The 20,109-nt window shown below is 37.6% G+C and overlaps 1 protein-coding gene across 1 annotated transcript in view; it reads right to left on the reverse strand.

Moving 5' to 3' along the window:
- ELP3 (elongator acetyltransferase complex subunit 3) overlaps window positions 1-20,109 on the reverse strand; it is a 92,448-nt gene that overhangs the window by 46,637 nt on the left and 25,702 nt on the right. The window contains exons 8-9 of the mRNA XM_070415539.1: window positions 10,250-10,411; window positions 7,140-7,266 (exon numbers count right to left, since the gene is read on the reverse strand). Of these exons, the coding sequence (XP_070271640.1) occupies window positions 7,140-7,266; window positions 10,250-10,411 (289 nt within the window). The remainder of the gene's footprint in view (window positions 1-7,139; window positions 7,267-10,249; window positions 10,412-20,109) is intronic.

Here is a 20,109-nt window from a genome sequence, read left to right on the forward strand (position 1 = left end):
GTTTGCTGGACCCAAGGCCCTCATCACAGCCCCTGTCCATTGCTGCAATGTCACCGCATGCCACTCTCACCACTTTGCCTTTTCGCCCCTACACAGGCAATTTTCTCTGCCTGGAAAGTCCCTCAATTTTTCTTCATCTGGCTAATCTTCAGGCCTCGGCTTAAATGTCAGTTCTTCAGAGAGGCCTTCCTGACCTTCAAATAGAAACTGCCTGACTTAAAAAAAAATCCCATCGAGTTCTTTATTACCACTTTCTTAACATCATCATACTGACAATTTATCCAGTGCCTACCTTCACCGCTAGACTGTATAATCTTTTAATAATCAAACATATTGTCCCAGAGATCACCATCTGGCCTGCAAACCTAAAATGTTTACTATATGGCCCTATGCAGAAAGTGTACCGATCCCTGGATGGGACTATTTTGTCCTCAGACCAACTGGCACCATTCCTAACCTGGGACATACACTCTCCATTTGTTATCTGGACACTGAGCGATACATCTAATTCATCTACTGTGACATAGCCATTTCCTGGACTATATCATCCCAGCTGGCTGCCTTATTTCTTTATTTGGGATGTAGCAGGAAAACATAAGGCAGTCTCCCTTCCACGACTCTGCACTCCTAATTTGTTCTTATCTTGATTTTGCAGGATATATGGTGGAGGAATGAAGGTGGACTCATACAGTTCCCTTCATCCCCACCCTAGCTTTAGCATCTATTCAGCCAGCAGTACCATATCTTCTGAACTGTAAAATGCTTTTTATCTTGTGCTCTGTTATTCCTGCAGAGCTATCCATTATTTAACTTGCTTTACAAAGAAATGTAACTGCAGGGTATTTGATCTCTCTCACTGATTTGTCATATTCTTAAAATGCTATATTCTTTGTGCACACTTTGGTCTTAAAGATATTCCCCTGTAATATTTATATAGTAAAGATTCATCAGGTCTTTAATAAATATTCTATAGCCATCCACAAAGAGCATGCATGCAAGTCATTCTCTTCCTAGTTTGATTCCGTATTGAAACATGGGGTTTCAGAAAAATACTTCTGAAACTTGTATAATAAATTTAGGAGATATATAGGCTGACATACTCCTTTAAAAAGAATAATAGGTAAAATTGGTTCTAGATTTCTGGTTAAACACTAAGAATTTAAATATGTGTTTCTTTCCTTCCAAAACCATGCTAAATTTTTGTTTTAATTTTAAATTTTTAAAATTGATTTTAGAGAGAGGAAGGGGAGAAGGGAGAGAGGGAGAGGGGGAGGGAGAGGGAGAGAGAGAGAGAGAGAGAGAGAGAGAGAGAGAGAGAGAGAGAGAAAGAGAAACATCTATCGGTTGCCTCCGCACACGCCCCAACCGGGATGGAACCTGTATCCTGGGTATGTGTCCTAACCGGGAATCAAACCCGCCACTGTTTGGTGTGCAGGATGATGCTACAACCAACCAAGGTCTGGAAGACCAGCCAAGGCCTTCCAAAACCATGCTAAAATAACAGGAAATAATACAATTTTTTAAAGTATAAATCAAAGGAGACAGGAGGGGAACAGGTGATGGCAATACATTTTTGAAAGACGGAAAATGGATGGAAGATTGGTAAATGACTTTGCCAGTGACGTGAACTGCAAATAAAGTATCTGTAAAGTGGGACAGATACTAATGAAAGGCCAGCTCAGTCACACCCGCGTCCCAGAAAGGTTCATGGATCACAAGTACCAGGAACTGGGCAGGTGGGAGAGAACACGTGATCAAAATCTGTACATGAAGGGATTTGTCCCTTTCCTTATCCCTTATCACCTTCCTACAGGCAGTCGCCTGATTTTCGCTGGAGAGACTGGAAAGCCTCTGGACTCTGAGATTCCAGGTACAAAGGAAGGCCTGGATGAGGACCCAGAGCGAAAACAGGGAGATGAAGTGAAGGCCAGCACGCTGACTGGTGGACTCCCTGCTGCAATTTCCTGTGATGTGCGCACAACACCCACTCCCAAGGAGGAAGCTGAGAGTTATCTCTGGATCAATTAAATGGCTCTAAATAAGAGCTCCATATACTGACATCTGGAAATTCCCTAAAGAAAGGAGAGCACATTACATGAACATCCTTCAGTGAGGCATACTGGCAGCTAGCTACATAGAGCTTGCAATCTGGTTTTTAAGCCCCTCACTTTCAAAGTATGACCATTTGGCTAAGGATCATTAGAAACTAGAAGCCTAGAACATAAAAAGCAGACCAAAACAAAGGGAGAAAAAAGAATTGGGAGGAAAGCAACGCATAAAGGAAAATAAAACATAAAGAAAACAACTATAATAATTCCATCAGAGAGCTAAGAAAAGACATATTAATCTGTAAAACAAGAACAAGATACTAGAGAAATCAAACAGCCAGCATAAAAGAAAGAACTCTTAGAAATGAAAACTATAACAAAAATCATTTAATAGAAAGGCCGAAAGATAAGGGTGAGAAAATAAGAAAGCAGAAAAAAAGGCAGATAAAACTAGAAAAGAATTTTATATTATCAGTCTGGGAAATCCAACATTTCTTAGTAGGTTTTAGAAAAAGAACATAAAAAAATGAAAGGGGGAACATTATCCTGTACAGTTGGCTCTTGTATCCGAGGATTCTACATTTACAGATTAAAAATATTCAGAAAAAAATGTTATGTTCTTACTGACAGGTACTGTATTGTTAGGCCTACAATGGTTGCATCTGTATCGAACACGTACAAACTTTTTTCTTGTCATTATTCCCTAAACAATACAAATATAACAACTATTTTCATAGCATTTACATTGTTAGGTATTATGAGTAATTTAGAGATGATTTAAAGTAGATGGGAGAATATGTGCATGTTATATACAAATACCACACAATTTACATAAGGAACTTGAGAATCTGCGGATTTCATTATCTAGAGGGGTTCCTTGAACCAATCCCCCAGAATACCAAGGGACCACTATAATACAAAGAAAATTCCCAATGACAGGGTCCTTTAATATCAAACACAATTAATTTTAAAACTCTTGCCAAAATATACCTCTGTGAAATTGCACTACATATGGGATAAAGAGAACTTCCTAAAATATCTCTGTGGAAAAAAACCAAATTACATACATTATAGGATTCAGGAATAAGGAATATAAGATTAAAAACAATATTGTGGTTCTTAATAAAACATAGGTTTGTTGGCTATTTGAATTTCCTATCTGTGAAGTATCTGTTCAAGTTTTTCTGCTTATTCTCCTACTGGGCTATTTGTTTTTTCTAATTGATTTGTAGAAATTATTTCTTTTAAGGCAATTTATAAATTAATTTTGCAGAGAATTTTTCTTTAGGGAGGAATCAGATTTCTCATTTTAGCTCTTTTGTCACTCATTTGCTAGGATGCAGGTAGAAAAGGTATATGGTCTGCTCATATTCCCTGTAGGTTTCTCTCAAGATTGCAAACAAGCAGATAAATCTACTTACATGAAGGACTGTCTTTGCAATATTATTATTAAACTATTCTTTACAGTAGTTGCCCCCCTTACCTGTGGCTTCCCTTACACTTACCCACAGTCTGAAATTTTAATGGTCTGAAAATGTTAAATGGAAAATTCCACAAAACAATTCAATAAACATAAGTTTTAAACTGCTTGCTGTTCTGAGTAGTGTGATGCCATCTCTCGCCAAGACATGACTCATCCCTTGTCCAGCATGTCCACTGTATACAATGCACTCCCATTCGTCACTTATTGGCCATCACAGTTATCAGATCAACTGCCAGGTATTGCAGTGCTTGTATTCAAGTAACTCTTATTTTACTTAATAATGGACCCAAAGTGCAAGAGTAGTGATGCTGGCAATTAGGATGTGCCAAGAAGCCGTAAAGTGCTTCTTTCATATGAAAGATAAAAGTTCTCTACTTAATAAAGAAAGAAAAATAATCATATTCTGAGGTTGCTGAGACCTATCTGTGAAATTGTGAAAAAGGAAAAAGAAATTTATCCTGGTTTTGCTGTTGCACCTCATACTGCAAAAGTTAGGTCCACAGTGCATAATAAGTGCTTAGTAAAGAGAAATTTGTGGGTAGGAGATATAAAAAGAATGGCAGCAGTGTGCTGTGCAAGAAAGCACTGGGGCTACACGAAGATTCCAGCAAGGGATCCCTTAAAATGAGTGACTAAAGCCACGGTGTGGCTTGGTTGGTTAGGACATTGTCCCATGCACCAAAGGGTCTTGTGTTTGATCCCCTATCAGGGCGCATATGTGAGGCAACCAATCAATGTTTCTCTTTCACATTGATGTTTCTCCCCGCTCCCTTCCTCTTTCTAGAATCAATGAAAAACACATCCTTGGGTGAATATTAAAAAAAATGAATGACTACATTCACATGACTTTTATTACAGCATACTACTATAGTTGTTCTATTGTATTATTAGTTACTAGCGGCCCAGTGCACGAAATTTGTGCATGAGTAGGGTCCCTGGGCCTGGCTGGAAATCAGGGCCGATCTGTGGGGCAACCAGGGGACTCCCGCTGGCACCTGCCTTGGCCGGCCTGGCACCCCCCACTTGCCGGCCCCGCGCCCTGCTGCTGCTGCTGGTTGCCTCCCACTGCGGGGCGACTGGCAGGGCAATTGGGGAGGGGGAGACCCCCGCTGAAACCTGCCTTGGCTGGCCTGGGGCCTGCATGCTGGGGGCAGCTCCTGCAACGAGCGTCTGCCCCCTGGTGGTCAGTGCATGTCATAGTGACTGGTTGTTCTGCTGTTCCGTCGATTTGCATATTAGACTTTTATTATATAGGATTGTTAATCTCTTACTGTGCCTAATGAATAAATTAAACTTTATCACAGGTACGTATGTGTAGGAAAAAACACAGCATATATAGGGTCCAGTACTATCTGCAGTCTTGGAAGGTATCCCCCATGGCTAAGGGGGAACTACTATATTTTGAAGACACTAAGGAAATGAACACCGAGACTCAGATATTCGCTATTATTTGAAACATGACACATTTTTTCCAAAGGCACTTAAAATTATGAATGCAGGCTATCCCACTTGCCCACCTAGGAACTGTGTTAAAGAAAAGTGTGTTTCAGGTGCCTTTTAGGTTTGGAGTCTGAGTTCCTGGCTATCAACTACTTAAGGGGTATCAGCTTCAAAATCTATTACACAGCCAATAAGGGGGAATCAGTAACAGTGACATCTGTGAATTAATGCTGTCTTATAAATAGGCTTTCAGTTGTAATTCACTGGCTTAAAAATAATAAACTTTTTAAAAGGAAAGTATTATTAGCTTCACAAATAAGGGATGGTAAATTCTATCTTTTATAAACAGAGCAAAATAAAAGTATTTCTGCGGATGAAGTAACTTGATAAATATTTTCATCATCTTCTCTAAAAGGTTCCTAAGACATTCTCTGTCTATGGATCTGAAGAAAAGTTTTGACCAATCTCGTTTCCCAAAACAAAGCTAACATGGATTAAGTTAACATACGATAGAGTAAAAAGGAAAAAAAACTCCAAAACACACACAACCAAATCCCAGAACTAGGTATTAAAATTCAAATAACAGAAAAGTATAAGAAAACAGTATTTTCTTTCACTGATTAATGAAATTCTAAAAGAGAATAGAAGTTTTAACCTTAGAAGTGTCTAAAGGAATCATCAAGCAAGTAAGAAAAAGATCTGAAAACAGGAGCAAAAGTAAAAGGCCAAAGATAGGGTGGGGAAAATATTTGTAAAAAATATAAAGAACAATTAAGTCCATAATGTCCTTCCCTGGATGTTCATCTAAATTAATTTTAAAAATATTCATATCCAATAGTCAGAGGACAAAAACATACCAATTCCAAAAAGATGAAAGAAGTATAATTATTAGATATAAATTTGAAAAATATATTACTACTATTATAAAATGCAAGTTGAAATAGCACTTTCATCCATCAGGTTAGCAAATATAAAAATATTATATGTACATATACATATAGAAAATACATAAACAGGAGACAACCGTTTGGGGGAGAAGATAACCCTGCTGAAATGAGTGTAAATTGTTACAACCCTCTAAAAAGCAAATAAAAAATATGATGATATTCTTAAAGTATTAATACTTTCACCTGATAATTCTACCCCAGAAATTTATCCTAAAGAAATAATCCTGCCCAGCCCGTGTGGCTCAGTGATTGAGTGTCGACCCATGAACCAAGAGGTCACTAGTTTGTTTCCTGGTAAGGGTACATGCTGAGGTTGCAGGCTCGGTCCCCAAGAGGGGTGAGTAGGAGGCAGCCGATGGATATTCTGCTCTCATATCACATTGATGCTTCTATCTCTCTCTTCCTTCTCCCACTCCCCTTCCTCCCTCCCTCTCTCTCTCAAAATCAACAGAAACGTACTTTTTCTAAAAAAGAAATCATCCTAAATATTACACAAAGTTATAGGCATAAAATTGTTTACCTGAAGTATTATTTACACTATCAAAAACTGGTATTATCTTCAATTTTTTTAAAATTTGGAAGTGATTAAGCAAAGTATGGCATATTTATTCACTGGAAATTAAGCAGATATTTCAGTATAAGCATTTTAACAGAGACCAGGCTATAACAGGATAAATGCCTGTAATAGTGTCAAGTGGAAAAGCTATTAAAAGAATTATTTATCACATATATAACTGTGCCTGTGTGTATACATGTATAAACCAGCTCATCCCCCCAAAAACCTGAAGTCCAACAAAATCCTAAAAGGGAGTAAATGAAAATGTTAGGGCTTTATTTGGTGTTGGGCTGTGAGTGACCCCTCTTTTTCTACTGTGTTCCCACTGCTCTATAATGGGAATGCACTGTCTTTTTATGGGAAAAATAATCAACAGTCAATAATAAAAAAGAGCAGAGAGGATAACAGGGGTCCTCAAACTACGGCCCGCGGGCCACATGCAAATACAAATATTGTATTTGTTCCCGTTTTGTTTTTTTACTTCAAAGTAAGATATGTGCAGTGTGCATAGGAATTTGTTCATCGTTTTTTTTTAAACTATAGTCCGGCCCTCCAATGGTCTGAGGGACAGTAAACTGGCCCCCTGTTTAAAAAGTTTGAGGACCCCTGGGATAGAACATCATGCAGGGGCCTTCTAAATTAGCCGGGTGTAAGGTGACACTTACTATAAACTGATCGATGTCTCTCTCGAGTCCCACGTTTGGCAGATCAGGCATCATATGAGCCACCACTTTGAAACCTGAATCTTTGGCCAGGTGGAATGACTCACAGACTGCCTTCACAGTGTGGCCCCTGAGGAGAGAAAACCCATGTTACACAAATAAATGGGCAACAAGGTTAACACAAGGAACAGAGAAAAAACAATCTCTGAGACATGTATGAAGAATAATACAGTTGGGGGGAGGGAGGGGAATATCTCAGACAGTCATTTTTAATCTCCACCTCTGAGAAAGTCTGGAAGTAAATCATTTCTACTTATTTTTCAGATTTTTAAAAAAATTGATTTTAAAGAGAGAGAGGAAGGGAGGGAAAGAGGGAGTGATGGGGAGGAGAGGAGGGACGGAATGAGGGAGAACATTGATTTGTTGTCCATTTATTTATGCATTCACTGGTTGGTGCTTTTATGTGCCCTGATCAGGGATGGAACCCACAACCTTGGCATGGTGGGACAACACTCCAATCAACTGAAATGAGGCCAGGGCCTCGTTTTTACTTTTGGGATATTTCTCAGAAATTCCCTTATGCACCCAATAAAGGTTCTGACACTAAAATTATTTGGTTTAGCAACAAAGGCAATATAAGCTTACCAATGTAAATATCTAACTTAGAAACCACATTAATGAGCTCAAAACCATGCAGAAGCAGCATCCTATTATTTCTTTTCCTTTTGAAATCTTTTGAAATGAGAGAGAGGGAGAGAGAGGAAGAGAGGAGACACACACATACCTATATACAAAACATATTTCTCTCTGCTGGGTTGGAGGGTCCTTTAAAAAGTGAAAAGACATAATAATTTAGTGACGAGACAGAATCATTTGGGCCAGGTGGATCGATCATCTTACCATTCTAGGGCCCTAGGCAAGTAGGAAGCAAGCTCTACTAAGAGTTTGGAGCTACCGAAGACTGAAGTCTGTGTCAATCCTTTCACCACCAAAACGTTCCCATTCACCACCAAGCAATCCTGGAGACCAGGGGCTCCGTCATACGCGCTGATGGTCTCTTCCATTTCCATGACTTCAACTTCTCACCTCTTTTTGCTAATAACCTCCCAATTAATGTGATTAGGCTGGACCTCTCTCCTGATACCACACCAGGATAGCCAATACTCTATAAAGCTGCACTGTGCAACACTGCAGTTCATTAGGGACATGTGGTTATTCAAGTCTATGCTTAAATTAATTAAAATGAAAAATTCCGTTCCTCAGTTGCACTATCATATTGGAGAGCACAGGTAAATAACATTTCGATCATTACAGAAAGTTCTGTTGGACAGCCTTGCTCTAAAACAAGCTTCAACTGGATGTTCCACAAATATCTAACACTCAGTATATGTAAAATGAAACTCATCTTTCCTCCAAGCTTCCTCTTCAACCCAGTCTCTCTTACCCTCATTTCCACTCAGTCACCAAACACTGTCATTCACTTTTCAGGGCATCATTTCTTGCTTAAATTATTGCAACAGCCTGTGAACTGGTCTTCCTTCTGGCTTCTTCTTAATCCATCCCCATACTGTGCTCCCCATAAAGTAATATTTCTAAAATGTAGATATGCTTGTATCACAACTTAGCTTACAACCTGTCCTTGGGTTACAGCCCTAATTTCGAAGGCTCCTCATAATTTGGCCCAGGGGTCCTCAAAGTTTTTAAACAGGGGGCCAGTTCACTGTCCCTCAGACCGTTGGAGGGCTGGACTATAGTTTAAAAAAAAAACTATGAACAAATTCCTATGCACACTGCACATATCTTATTTTGAAGTAAAAAAACAAAACGGGAACAAATACAACATTTCTATTTGCATGTGGCCCTCGGGCCGTAGTTTGAGGACCCCTGATTTGGCCCCTCTGCCTTCCTTTTCAGTCTCCCCTCTTACTACTTTCCTACCTCACTCTCTACACCTCTAACCAAACTAAACCACTCTGAATTCCCTAAATGTGTCATGTGCTCCCATCCTCAGCAGTTTGCGCATATTTTTCTTTCTGCCTGAAATAATTTTTCTCTTCCACATCTAAGTCATACTCTTCAAGTTAGATATCAGCTTATGTCCTTTTCTTCAGAAAGCTCCCCTAATTTTCAAGAGACTTTTCATCACCACAGGTTCCTCTCCAGCAAGCTCTCCACTCCTGCAGCAGTCCAGCCAGTGCTCCTGGCTAGCCTTCCCCTACAAGAATGCATTCTATTTAGGTTAATCTTCTCAAGCCTGACACCCATCAGAGTCTCCCCTGTGCTCAAAAAGACTCAACAGACCTCTATTACCTATCAGAAAGACCCCACCCTCCTTAGCCTGGCATCCTTCGTGGTTGGCTCTAAGATGCTGACCATGCATGTCTCCCTAGTTCCCCTTTACCTCCCTCTCCTAGCACAGCCCCCACTCACGTCTACACAAATCGAATTCAAGTAGCCTTTAAGGTCCAAATCAACACAAACCTACTCCCTCAAGCCTGCCTTCACCACCCTAGGTCAGTGATCAATGCTGATTAATAAACTCCTGAAATCTATTTTTACAAATTTACCAATTAATCACAAAGTTCCTTCTACGGCTAACCTTTCATCTGTACCTTTTCCCCGCAACTCAGTGATACTGTTCTAGAAGGAAGAGAACCTCACATGGCTCTCTCAACCTGTATTTCTTTCCTTCCTTACACCCCCAAATTTCTCAACGTTTACACCCATTACCTCACCAACCTTTCTCCCACTACCCTGTCAACTGGCATCTGCTTCACAAACACTCATCTCTCTTAAAACTCACCCTGACTTCATTTCTGTTCAAACTCTTTTCTTTGTTCCCATTCTCCTTTGCCTTCTCTCTTGCTTTAACTACTGACCTTGAGCCCTAACTTCTGCTAACCTTTTGGGAAGGCTGTTTATGACAAGACGAGGAAGAGATCTACTAAGCATGTGTATAGGCAGCTGGAAAAAGTCTGCAGACAAAGACTGAAAGTCAAGGAAAGCGGGGTAGAGCAGAGATAGAAAAATGAGTCTAAAAGGAGGAATGCCTACACCTCTTTCTTTAAGAGTGGTAGGAAGAAGGGAACATGGATATACTGGTGGCGTCTCACCTGTTGGTATCTCTGGCCACATCTTCGTAGACACTCTGCACCCCAATCTCCAGCCTGGTACAGCCATAGGTCAGCATGTCACTTAAATGCCGCTTCATGCAATAATCAGGTCTGGTCTCAATAGTAATTCCAATACACTTTGTGAGGCTCCTCTCAGAATACCTGTGGAGCAAATCCGGAAGTAAACCACCTGCCACAGCTTTAGGACTATGCTTCCATTTAGAGCAGAGTTTCTCAACCTTGGCTGCACATTAGAATCACCTGGGAATCTTTTTAAAATCCTGATTTCTGGGCCTCATCCTCCAGAAATGTTGTTTCTTTGTTACTAATGTTGTGGCCTCACCCGATACATAACAAAGAAACAGAATTTCCGGAGGATGAGGCCCAGAAATGAGGATTTTAAAAAGATTCCCAGGTGATTTTAATGTGCAGCCAAGGTTGAGAACCACTGATTTAAAGGAGTGTATTCTTTTCGTCCTCCCAGGAAAAGATAGTGGTTAAGAGCATGGGCTTTGGAGTCAGACTATTTAGATTCAAATCGTGGCTCTGTTATTTCCTAACTATGCAAACAGGAATGCTATTAACCTCTCTGTGCTTTGGTGTCATTATCTGCAAAATGAGGATAATAGGGCCTATGCCTCACAGAACTGACGTGACTGAACTAGCATACAGTGATGTTGTCATCATCATCATCATTCTTTTGCAGTATGCTACAACCATACTCTCCTTGAAAGCAGTGATTTCAATGGTCAAAACCCTATTTTTCAATTCCTAGCAACGATTTTTCATAAATGAAAACCACTTGTATTATTTATTTCACACTCTATATTTTTGTCATGTTAAATTAAAGAAGGGAAGGAAGTTATGTATAATAATCGTAGGAATAATTTTGGGGAAATATCTTCTACATACAAGAAAAGTCTTTCTGCCAAGCCAATTAATCTTAGCCAATGATTTACAAAATTAAGAATCTTCTTTTCTCTTCTGTTAAAATCACATACCAGAGTAGGGAGTACCACTTTAGATGCAAGATGCATGAGTTAATGGCCGTAATGCTGGCCAAAACTCAGATAAGTAAAAATGACCTGCTAAGGGAGCTACTGATGTAGGGATAGAAACTAATATTCAGAGACCATTGTGGCCAAGCACTATGCTATATATACTCCATACATATCAAATGATCGCATCAGCTCTATGAAGCTTGTCTTATTATCAGTTTTACAGATGCAGAAACTGAAAATCAAAGATTAAGATTAAATACTTTGTTCATGGGTACACAGCTCATAAAATTCAAGTCAGGATTTGAAGTTGGGTCTATCTGACTTCAAAATCTTTGCTCTATATTTCTTTTCTTTTTTTAAATCCTCACCCAAGGATATGCTATTGTTTTTTAATTGATTTTAGAAAGAGAAGAGGGGCGAGGTGGGGGGAGGGAAGGTAGAGAGAGAGAGAGAGAGAGAGAGAGAGAGAAAGAGATCTCAATCGGTTGCCCTCCTGTACCCACCCCACCCGGGGATTGAACACACAACCTAGGTATGTGCCGTGATGGTGAATCGAACCTCTCAACCAATTGAGCCACCTGGTCAAGGCTCTATATTTCATTTTATCACAGTGCTTAAACAATTCATTAGACATCAGATTTCCTTTTCAACTTCTCTAAATGTCCTAGAATCCAATAATTCTTCATGATGCACCCTTTCTCAACTTCCTCGATTCTTTGGGGAGGGTTAGACAAGCCTCTTTTTTTGCCATTAAATTTAATTTCCTCCTTTCCAAAGAAGTTCATAGCTCTTCCTTGAAAAGTAAAAAATCATAAAATTTCCATCATTTAAGACTACTCCTTTATTGTCAATAAAAACTTATTTAATGTTAATATTAGTAATAACTATTAAGAAAGTTAAGAACTACAGAACTGGAAGAATGATTCTGAAGTCTTTCATTATAGACATTCAAATTCTTTTGTACTGTTTATTACTGTATTCTATAAGGTTCTTCTGTATAGAATTATATGGGCGATAAGACTAAAGTCAAACAACTAGTCCAAGAATCATAAGACAAAAAAAGGGCTCAGATTTTATAAAATAGTCTAAGAAAGAATACTAAATCATTTGACTTTTCTGAAACAATCTAATCAGAAAGCACCATGCCTCACAAATAGACGGTACCAAGGCCTGCAGTAACAAAGGTATGTAATGCCATACGATAAATGTAACTCACCTTCTTTAAATATCAGTTACTGTTTTGGGGGAAAACTTATTTTTTAAAATTAAAACAAACACATATGGAGAAAGAAAACTGCATGAAGGATGCTTTAAGAAACAAAAAGCAGAAAAACTCAGAGCATATTTAATTAAGTAAATGAGAACATCTCAGAATCAGACATTCCAAAATCATATCATAACCTTCCTATTAATCCATATTTTAATAAAGCTGACAGTATTACTTAAAGGATACCATGAAGTTAGCAAGCTCATAGCACAAGAGTAGCTTGCACCACCGGGAAAAAACTAGAGGGTAGGCAATAGCACAAATGGAATTTGTCTAGAAGACAGAGAAAATTCACTAGCTAATCTTCTATTGCACAGCTCGTTAAAGGCCCAACCAAGACGTGTAGAGGAAACTGCTGCAGGGATGATAGGATTTCTTCATAAACAGATAGAACACAGCATAGGACGTAGAGGCAAATCTTATTCTCAAACAATAATCTAACTCCATTTCAAAAATGTCTTTCTTCTGGGGAGAAATATCATTACCCTTTGCAGGAGCAAAAATGGAGAAATAAAAAATAATTCAAGTTTTAAAAAGCCAATTATTTTATTTATAAAAGGCTTTTACTACTATCTTCTTTTCAAAATTTTATTTGCATTTGAAAAGCAACAAGCAGAAATTCTTAACAAATTTGAATGTAAAAACAATGGAATATTTTCCTAAAGAACAAAGTATAAGGTATTCTTTCCTATAAGATTGCTGTATTTTTATTAGAATGTTTTGTTAACATTATATTTAGTCCTATATATCACTGAATCTGCCTCTTCATTTAACAGAGATGTGGACATATTAATATGATTGCTCATTAATATGCAAATATGTGCATAAGCTTTTTGTCTTATCTAAGTAAAATATTTGAATTGACATTTTATGGCCTGTTATAATCCTTGATATCATTTAGACAGTCATCAATGTATGGCTATCTTTAAGGACCTAGTTCAACTCCTACACCTTCCAGGAGCCACAGGCTTCTTAAGTTCTTGGGCATTTAGGAAATCAGAAAGCACCATGCCTCACAAATAGATGGGTACCAAGGCCTGCAGTAACAAAGGTCAGGACTTGTACACAGGTCTCCTGATTCCAATTTCACTGCTCTTTTTGGGTTAGTACAGGATCTCAAGAGCCTCTACCTCGGCTATATTGCATCCTACACTTTTCTGTATGCCATAGGAGGGGCACCAACTGTAAAAGATGCTAATGTTCTCCGCAAAGCATAACTTAAACCAATAATTTACGTTGATAACATTTTTAACAAGGGGAGTTTGGGGAAAGGGGTGAAGATTGACAATAACCTGTAAATTTAAAAGCAAACAAAAATCAAAAGCTACCCAACCTTCAAAACATAGGACAAATACGTCCCCTCTCTTGACACCTTCCCACCACCTCTCAGTAACAACCATGTGCTTCCATTCCTAAAGCACTTTGTCCACATAAGTACAGCTTGCCTCGCTATTTGTGGATACCCCTGTCTTCCCATTGTGACAGGAAGTTCCTGGAAGGCAGTATAAGCTCCAACACATTTAAAGGTAACTGCTTAAAGGCTTCAGCACCAAAAACACTCCTTCAATATAAAAAATACAAATATGAAGAATGAACACATGAATTAGCCATAACTGAGGACAAAGGAGGTCTCTCTTCACTCCCAGAGCAGCATCTAGATCAGTGGTTCTCAACCTTCCTAATGCCACGACCCTTTAATACAGTTCCTCATGTTGTGGTGACCCCCAATTTCATTGTTACAAATTGAACATAATTAAAGCATAGTGATTAATCATAAAAACAATATGTAATTATATATGTGTTTTCCGATGGTCGTAGGCAACCCCTGTGAAAGGGTCATTCAACCCCCAAAGGGGTCGAGACCCACAGGTTGAGAACCGCTGATCTAGATAATTCCACTGCTTACCTTTCATCTTTCAAATAGTCAACCCTAGAAGATACCTACTAGGTCAGATATGCTACAGGAAGTAAATATACAACAGTTCCTATCCCAGACATGCTTAACAATCTAGCTGCAGGGATAAGACAGGCAGATAAAACCAAGGCCCAAGAACAAAGCTAGAAGTGGCAGAGATATAAATGGATATAGATTCTTTCTTGGGAAGCATACTTCTATTTCAGAAAGGAAGAAAGTGGCCTCTCAAAGTGTTTTCCTCTGTCCTTGATCTAAGGGACATGAGGAAATACAGCACATTGAATGTTAAGTCTCTTTATAATCATCTGGAAACTGTGCTTTGATTCACTCAAGAAGGCTGTGGCATCAAAGAGCACTTCTCATTACTATCAATATGCCGCAGACCTCCTTAAAAACCTCTGTCATAAAAGAGGTCGGATGTGCCTCAGTCTGGTCCTGTGTGAATCCTCACTGGAGCTCCAGCCCACATTCATGAAAGGCTTGTGGAAAGTTTCCTACGTGGACATCTCTCTACCTCAAACTCAATCTGCTCAAACCAAACTGCAAAATATATAATAATGGCAAATATTATTTACCGTTATTAAATTAAATAATAAAAAACTAGAGGAAGTAATAATAACATTAAAGTAGATAATAAGTAAAATATTAATTTTCATTAGTCACAATGTACAAACTCTTCCCTGCATCAACAGTCCCAGAATGAGTAAGCAGATTTTGTTAACTTCTTTGGACAGCCAAAGATTTGTTTGAACTGCTCAATAACATCTGGAGTTATTGGTGTACTTCCTAAGAAGTAGCACCAAAGAACACATTTGTTTTATATAATCAATCATATCTGGAAAAATATCTCAAAATTGTATGTTCTTGATAATGCTGTGCTAGTGATATTATACACTTAAGAATGATTGAGCTAAATGTTTGGTGTCTTAAGAAGTTTAAAAAATAACTATCTCCCCACCTCTTTTTTTGAGATGGTAGTCAAGTTTGCTTCCTGGATATTGATAGTTATGCCAAGAGGGCCTATAAAATAACAGGGTTCTGCCCAACACAAACTGTAGAAATAGAAAGAAACAGAATTTTGATTTTTAAATGAGTACTACCTATGAAAAACCAAATTGGTGGCAATGTAGCTTAAGGACTAATCAGGGGCCCCTGCTCCCTCTTTCATGCTAGTTGACAAGGTTTAACATATATGAAAAACAACCCATAACATTCTGAGTTTTGATTTTTTCAATAATTGACAAGAATGCTACAATTTTATACTCCTAAAGACATCTGAAGAACCTATTATTAGAAAGGAAAAAAATCACAGTTATTACACATTCTTTTACTATTATATTCACATTCAAATGTAAGGGCTATATATAAAAATGCATTATAGAAATTCTTCATTGTCAGAAAGTGACTGCTAGATGAATCATAACTTGTGAACATATATTTTAGATAGAAATTCTCATTCCAATACAAATCTTCAAATCACAGAATGTCAGAGAAAGAAGTAATTTTAGAGATAATCTAGTTCCACTTCCCACTTTTATAGATGGAGAAACAAGCACAGAATAAATAAGTGGCTTAAATCAGGTCGTATTGTAAGCTATAACAAAAGTAAATGTGGAACCTAAGTCTCTTGATTCTTAATGCACAGTTCTTCCCATTTCACTCATTTAACAACACCTCGAATTCTTTTTAAAAAAAATATACATTTTATTGACTTTTTACAGAGAGGAAAGGAGAGGGATAGTTAGAAACATCGACAAGAGAGAAACATCGATCAGCTGCCTCTTGCACGCCCCCTACTGGGGATGTGCCTGCAACCGAGGTACATGCCCTTGACCGGAATTGAACCCAGGACCCTTCAGTCCGCAGGCCGACCCTCTACCCACTGAGCCAAACCGATCAGGGCTGCACCTTGTATTCTTAAGGCATCGTACTAGATCCCTTAAGGAATCTTCTCTCTCAAGAAGACATTTCCTTAAGGGATATAGAAAAAAGCATTATACAAAATTAGACAATAACAGTATTCATTAAAACTATTAAATTGGTAAATGAAAATGAAATTTTATCAATAATTATAGTAAACTTAGGCAGACAACTAAAAGGCAGACATTGTAAAAATGGATTAAAAACAACAAGAAGACCCATGATGCTGTCCCAAGAAACCCACTCTCATTATAGAGACATATATGGGGACAAGTGTATGGATGGAAAAAATAATACATAGGGAAAACGGTAAGCACATGAATGCTGTAATGGCTAAGTTAACATCAAATAAAGAAAACTTCAGGACTAAAGGACATTTCACACGATAGAAAGGTGCTCTCATGATGACATAAAGCTCAGATATCAGGAAAACAGCAATCCTAAGTGTATTTGCACCTAAAAACAGATCTTCAAAATAAATGGTCATAATATAACTGCTGGAGAAGCGGACAATTCTTCAACCATGGTTGGATATTTAATATCCCTCTCGTAGCAACTGATAGAACTAGACAGAAAACAAAACAAAACAAAAAGCCCAAAGATAATTTGAACAATATGGGCAATCACCTTGATTTAACTGATTTTATAGACCATTATATCCCACAACTGCAGAACACACATTCTTGCAAATACATACAGTGGGGCCTTGACTTACGAGTGTCCTGACTAACTTTTTTTGAGATACCAGCTGTCTCTCAGCTGATTTTTTGCATTGAGTTGATAGAGTAATTTGAGTTAACGAGCTCGGTCTCGAAATGAATTAAACTCGTAAGTCAAGGCCCCACTGTATAGTATGTTTACCAAGAGACACCATATATGCCACAAAATAAGTTTTAATAAAAAACTTAAAAAAAACTGAAATAATACAGAATAGACCAGCCGTGGGCAAACTACGGCCCGTTTGAAATGAATTAAACTAAAAAAAAAAAAAAAAGACCGTACCCTTTTATGTAATGATGTTTACTTTGAATTTATATTAGTTCACACAAACACTCCATCCATGCTTTTGTTCCGGCCCTCCGGTCCAGTTTAAGAACCCATTGTGGCCCTCGAGTCAAAAAGTTTGCCCACCCCTGTATTAGAAGCAGTGAATTAATCATCTAAAGCCCTCCCATAAAGAAAATTCCAGCCTTGGGTAGTTTTACTGGTGAGTTTTTACAGGTATTCATGAAGACATAACATTCATCTTATATGGAACTTTTCAGAAAATAAAGAAAATACCCCCCATGTTTGTTTTATGGGGCTGGCATAACACTTATACCAAAACCTGACAAAGAAATTACAAATAAGGGTATTACAGACCACTTATCTCTCAAGAACATGGACACAAATGCTTTACAAAGTATCAGCAAGTTGAACCCAGTGATATATAAAAAGGAGGATACATTATGACCAAACAGGGTTTATCCTAGGAATACAAGATTAGTTTAATATTTTAAAAAATCAACCTAAGTTATCTACATTTCAGAATAAAGGAAAATCATGTGAGTATTTAAATAGATGCAGAAAAATCATATAATCATTTAAATAGATGATGCAGTAAAATCATTAGACAAATGAGTTAATGATAAAAGCCTTTCTTCAATCTAATAAGGTATCTACAAAAAAACTCAAGTAACACTGCACTTAATACTAAAATATTAAAAGTTTTCCATTTTATTGTGAAAAGACAAAGAGGCCCACTCTTACGACTTCTCTTTAACACTGTCCTGAATGTCATAGCCACTGCAATAAGGCAAGAAAAAGAAAAGCAGGCAAATCCAAAAGGAAAACACACTACATTTGCAGATTACATGATTGTTTAAAAAGAAAATCTTAGATTTACAGAAACAACTTTTAGAACTAGGTAATGAATTTCATAAGATCATATAATATGAGGTTAATATACAAAAATCAACTGCATATCCATATACAGTTGGCCCTCTGTATCCATAGGTTCCACTTGTGCAGACTCAACCATGAATGAAAAATATTTGAAAAAAAAAATTTTTAAGTTATGTTATTGTTGACATGTACTATGTAGTTAGGCCTATGATGATTGCTGGATATGTCTGTACTAAACACATACAAACTTTTTTCCTTGTCATTATCCCCTTAACAACTGTTTATATAGAATTTACACTGTATTAGGTATTATAAGTATACAGGAAAGATGATTTAAAGTATATGGGGAAACGTGCATAGATCATATGCAAACATCATGCCATTTATATAAGGGATTGAGTATCTGTGGATTTTGGTATCTGCAGGGGGGTCCTGAAACCAATTCCCCCATGGATACTGAGAACAACTATACTAGTTGCAAACAATTTTTAAAAATTTTTTCATTTTCCATAGCATCAACAAACATATTTTGGAATAAATTTAACAAAAGGCTTATAATATCTCTATTCTGACTAATGCTAAGAAAAATTAAATAAAATCTAAGTAAATGAAGAGATGGACTATGTTCACAGGTTGGAAGACTCAGTATTGTTAAACCGTCAATTTTCTCCCAAGTTGTTCTAAAGTTTTAACACAATCCCAATCTCATCACATTTTTTAAATGAAATGGACAAGCTAATTCTAAATTTTACATGGAAATACCAAGGACCTAGCATATCCAAAACAATCTTGAATAACAATGACAGAGAAGATTTATACTATTTGACGTTAAAATACACGATAAAGCTGCAGTAATCAAGACAGTGTGGTAACTGTCAAAAGGACTGACAAATAGACCAGTGGAACAGAAGAGCCCGGTTTCCATTTATACAGCCAACTGAGTTTTGACAAAGGTGCCAATACAATCTCAGTGGGAAAAGAAAGTTTTTAAGTAAGTGATACTGAAATAATCAGATCTCTATATAGGGGAAAAGAAGCATGGGCCCCTACCTCACACTACACATAAAAACTATTTCAAGATGGATCATAAGCCTAAATGAAAGCTAAACACAAAAACTAGAAGAAAACAAGAGAGTATTTTCTTGCCCTGGGGATAGGCAAAGGTTTATTAGAGATGAGACAGAAAGCAATAAGTGTGGAAGAAAAACTGTTAAATTAGATTTCATCAAAATAAAAAGTTTCTGCTCAAAGATTATCATTAACATAATGAATAGACAAGCCACAAATTGGGTTTTCTATTTGCAAAATGGAGATCTAACAAAAGACTGCTACTCGGGTATATGTAACAGCTGACTAAAAAATAGGAAAATGTTAAAAGACACTTCACAAAGAAAATATACAGAAACATAAGCATATAATAATGTGCTCAACATCATTAGTCAGAAAAATGCAAATTAAAAGCACAATGAGACACCACCACACACCCACTAGAATGGCTAATTAAAGATTGACAACAGCATATGTTGGTGAGGATGTGGAACAACTGAATGCTCATATATTACTGGTAGGAGTACTAATGGTACAACCACTTTGGGAAAACGTCTGGCAGTTTCTTATAAAACTAAACACATGATGTAACAATCTGACGTCTAGTTATCATCCAAGAGAAATAAATGCATATATTCACAAAAGACTTATGAGTATGTTTGTTGAAATTTTATTCACAATAGCCACAAGCTGGAAACAGCCCAGTGTCCAACAACAGAACGAATAAACAAACTGACCTCTATGCAGACAATGGAATACCACTCAGCACTCAAAAGGTAACAACTACTGAAATATCCAACAATGTTGATGAGCCTCAAAATCTTGT

This window comes from Myotis yumanensis, unplaced genomic scaffold (assembly GCF_028538775.1).
Source record: "Myotis yumanensis isolate MYYU_CA2020_CCGP unplaced genomic scaffold, mMyoYum1.0.hap1 SCAF_5, whole genome shotgun sequence".
Taxonomy (NCBI): Eukaryota; Metazoa; Chordata; class Mammalia; order Chiroptera; family Vespertilionidae; genus Myotis; species Myotis yumanensis.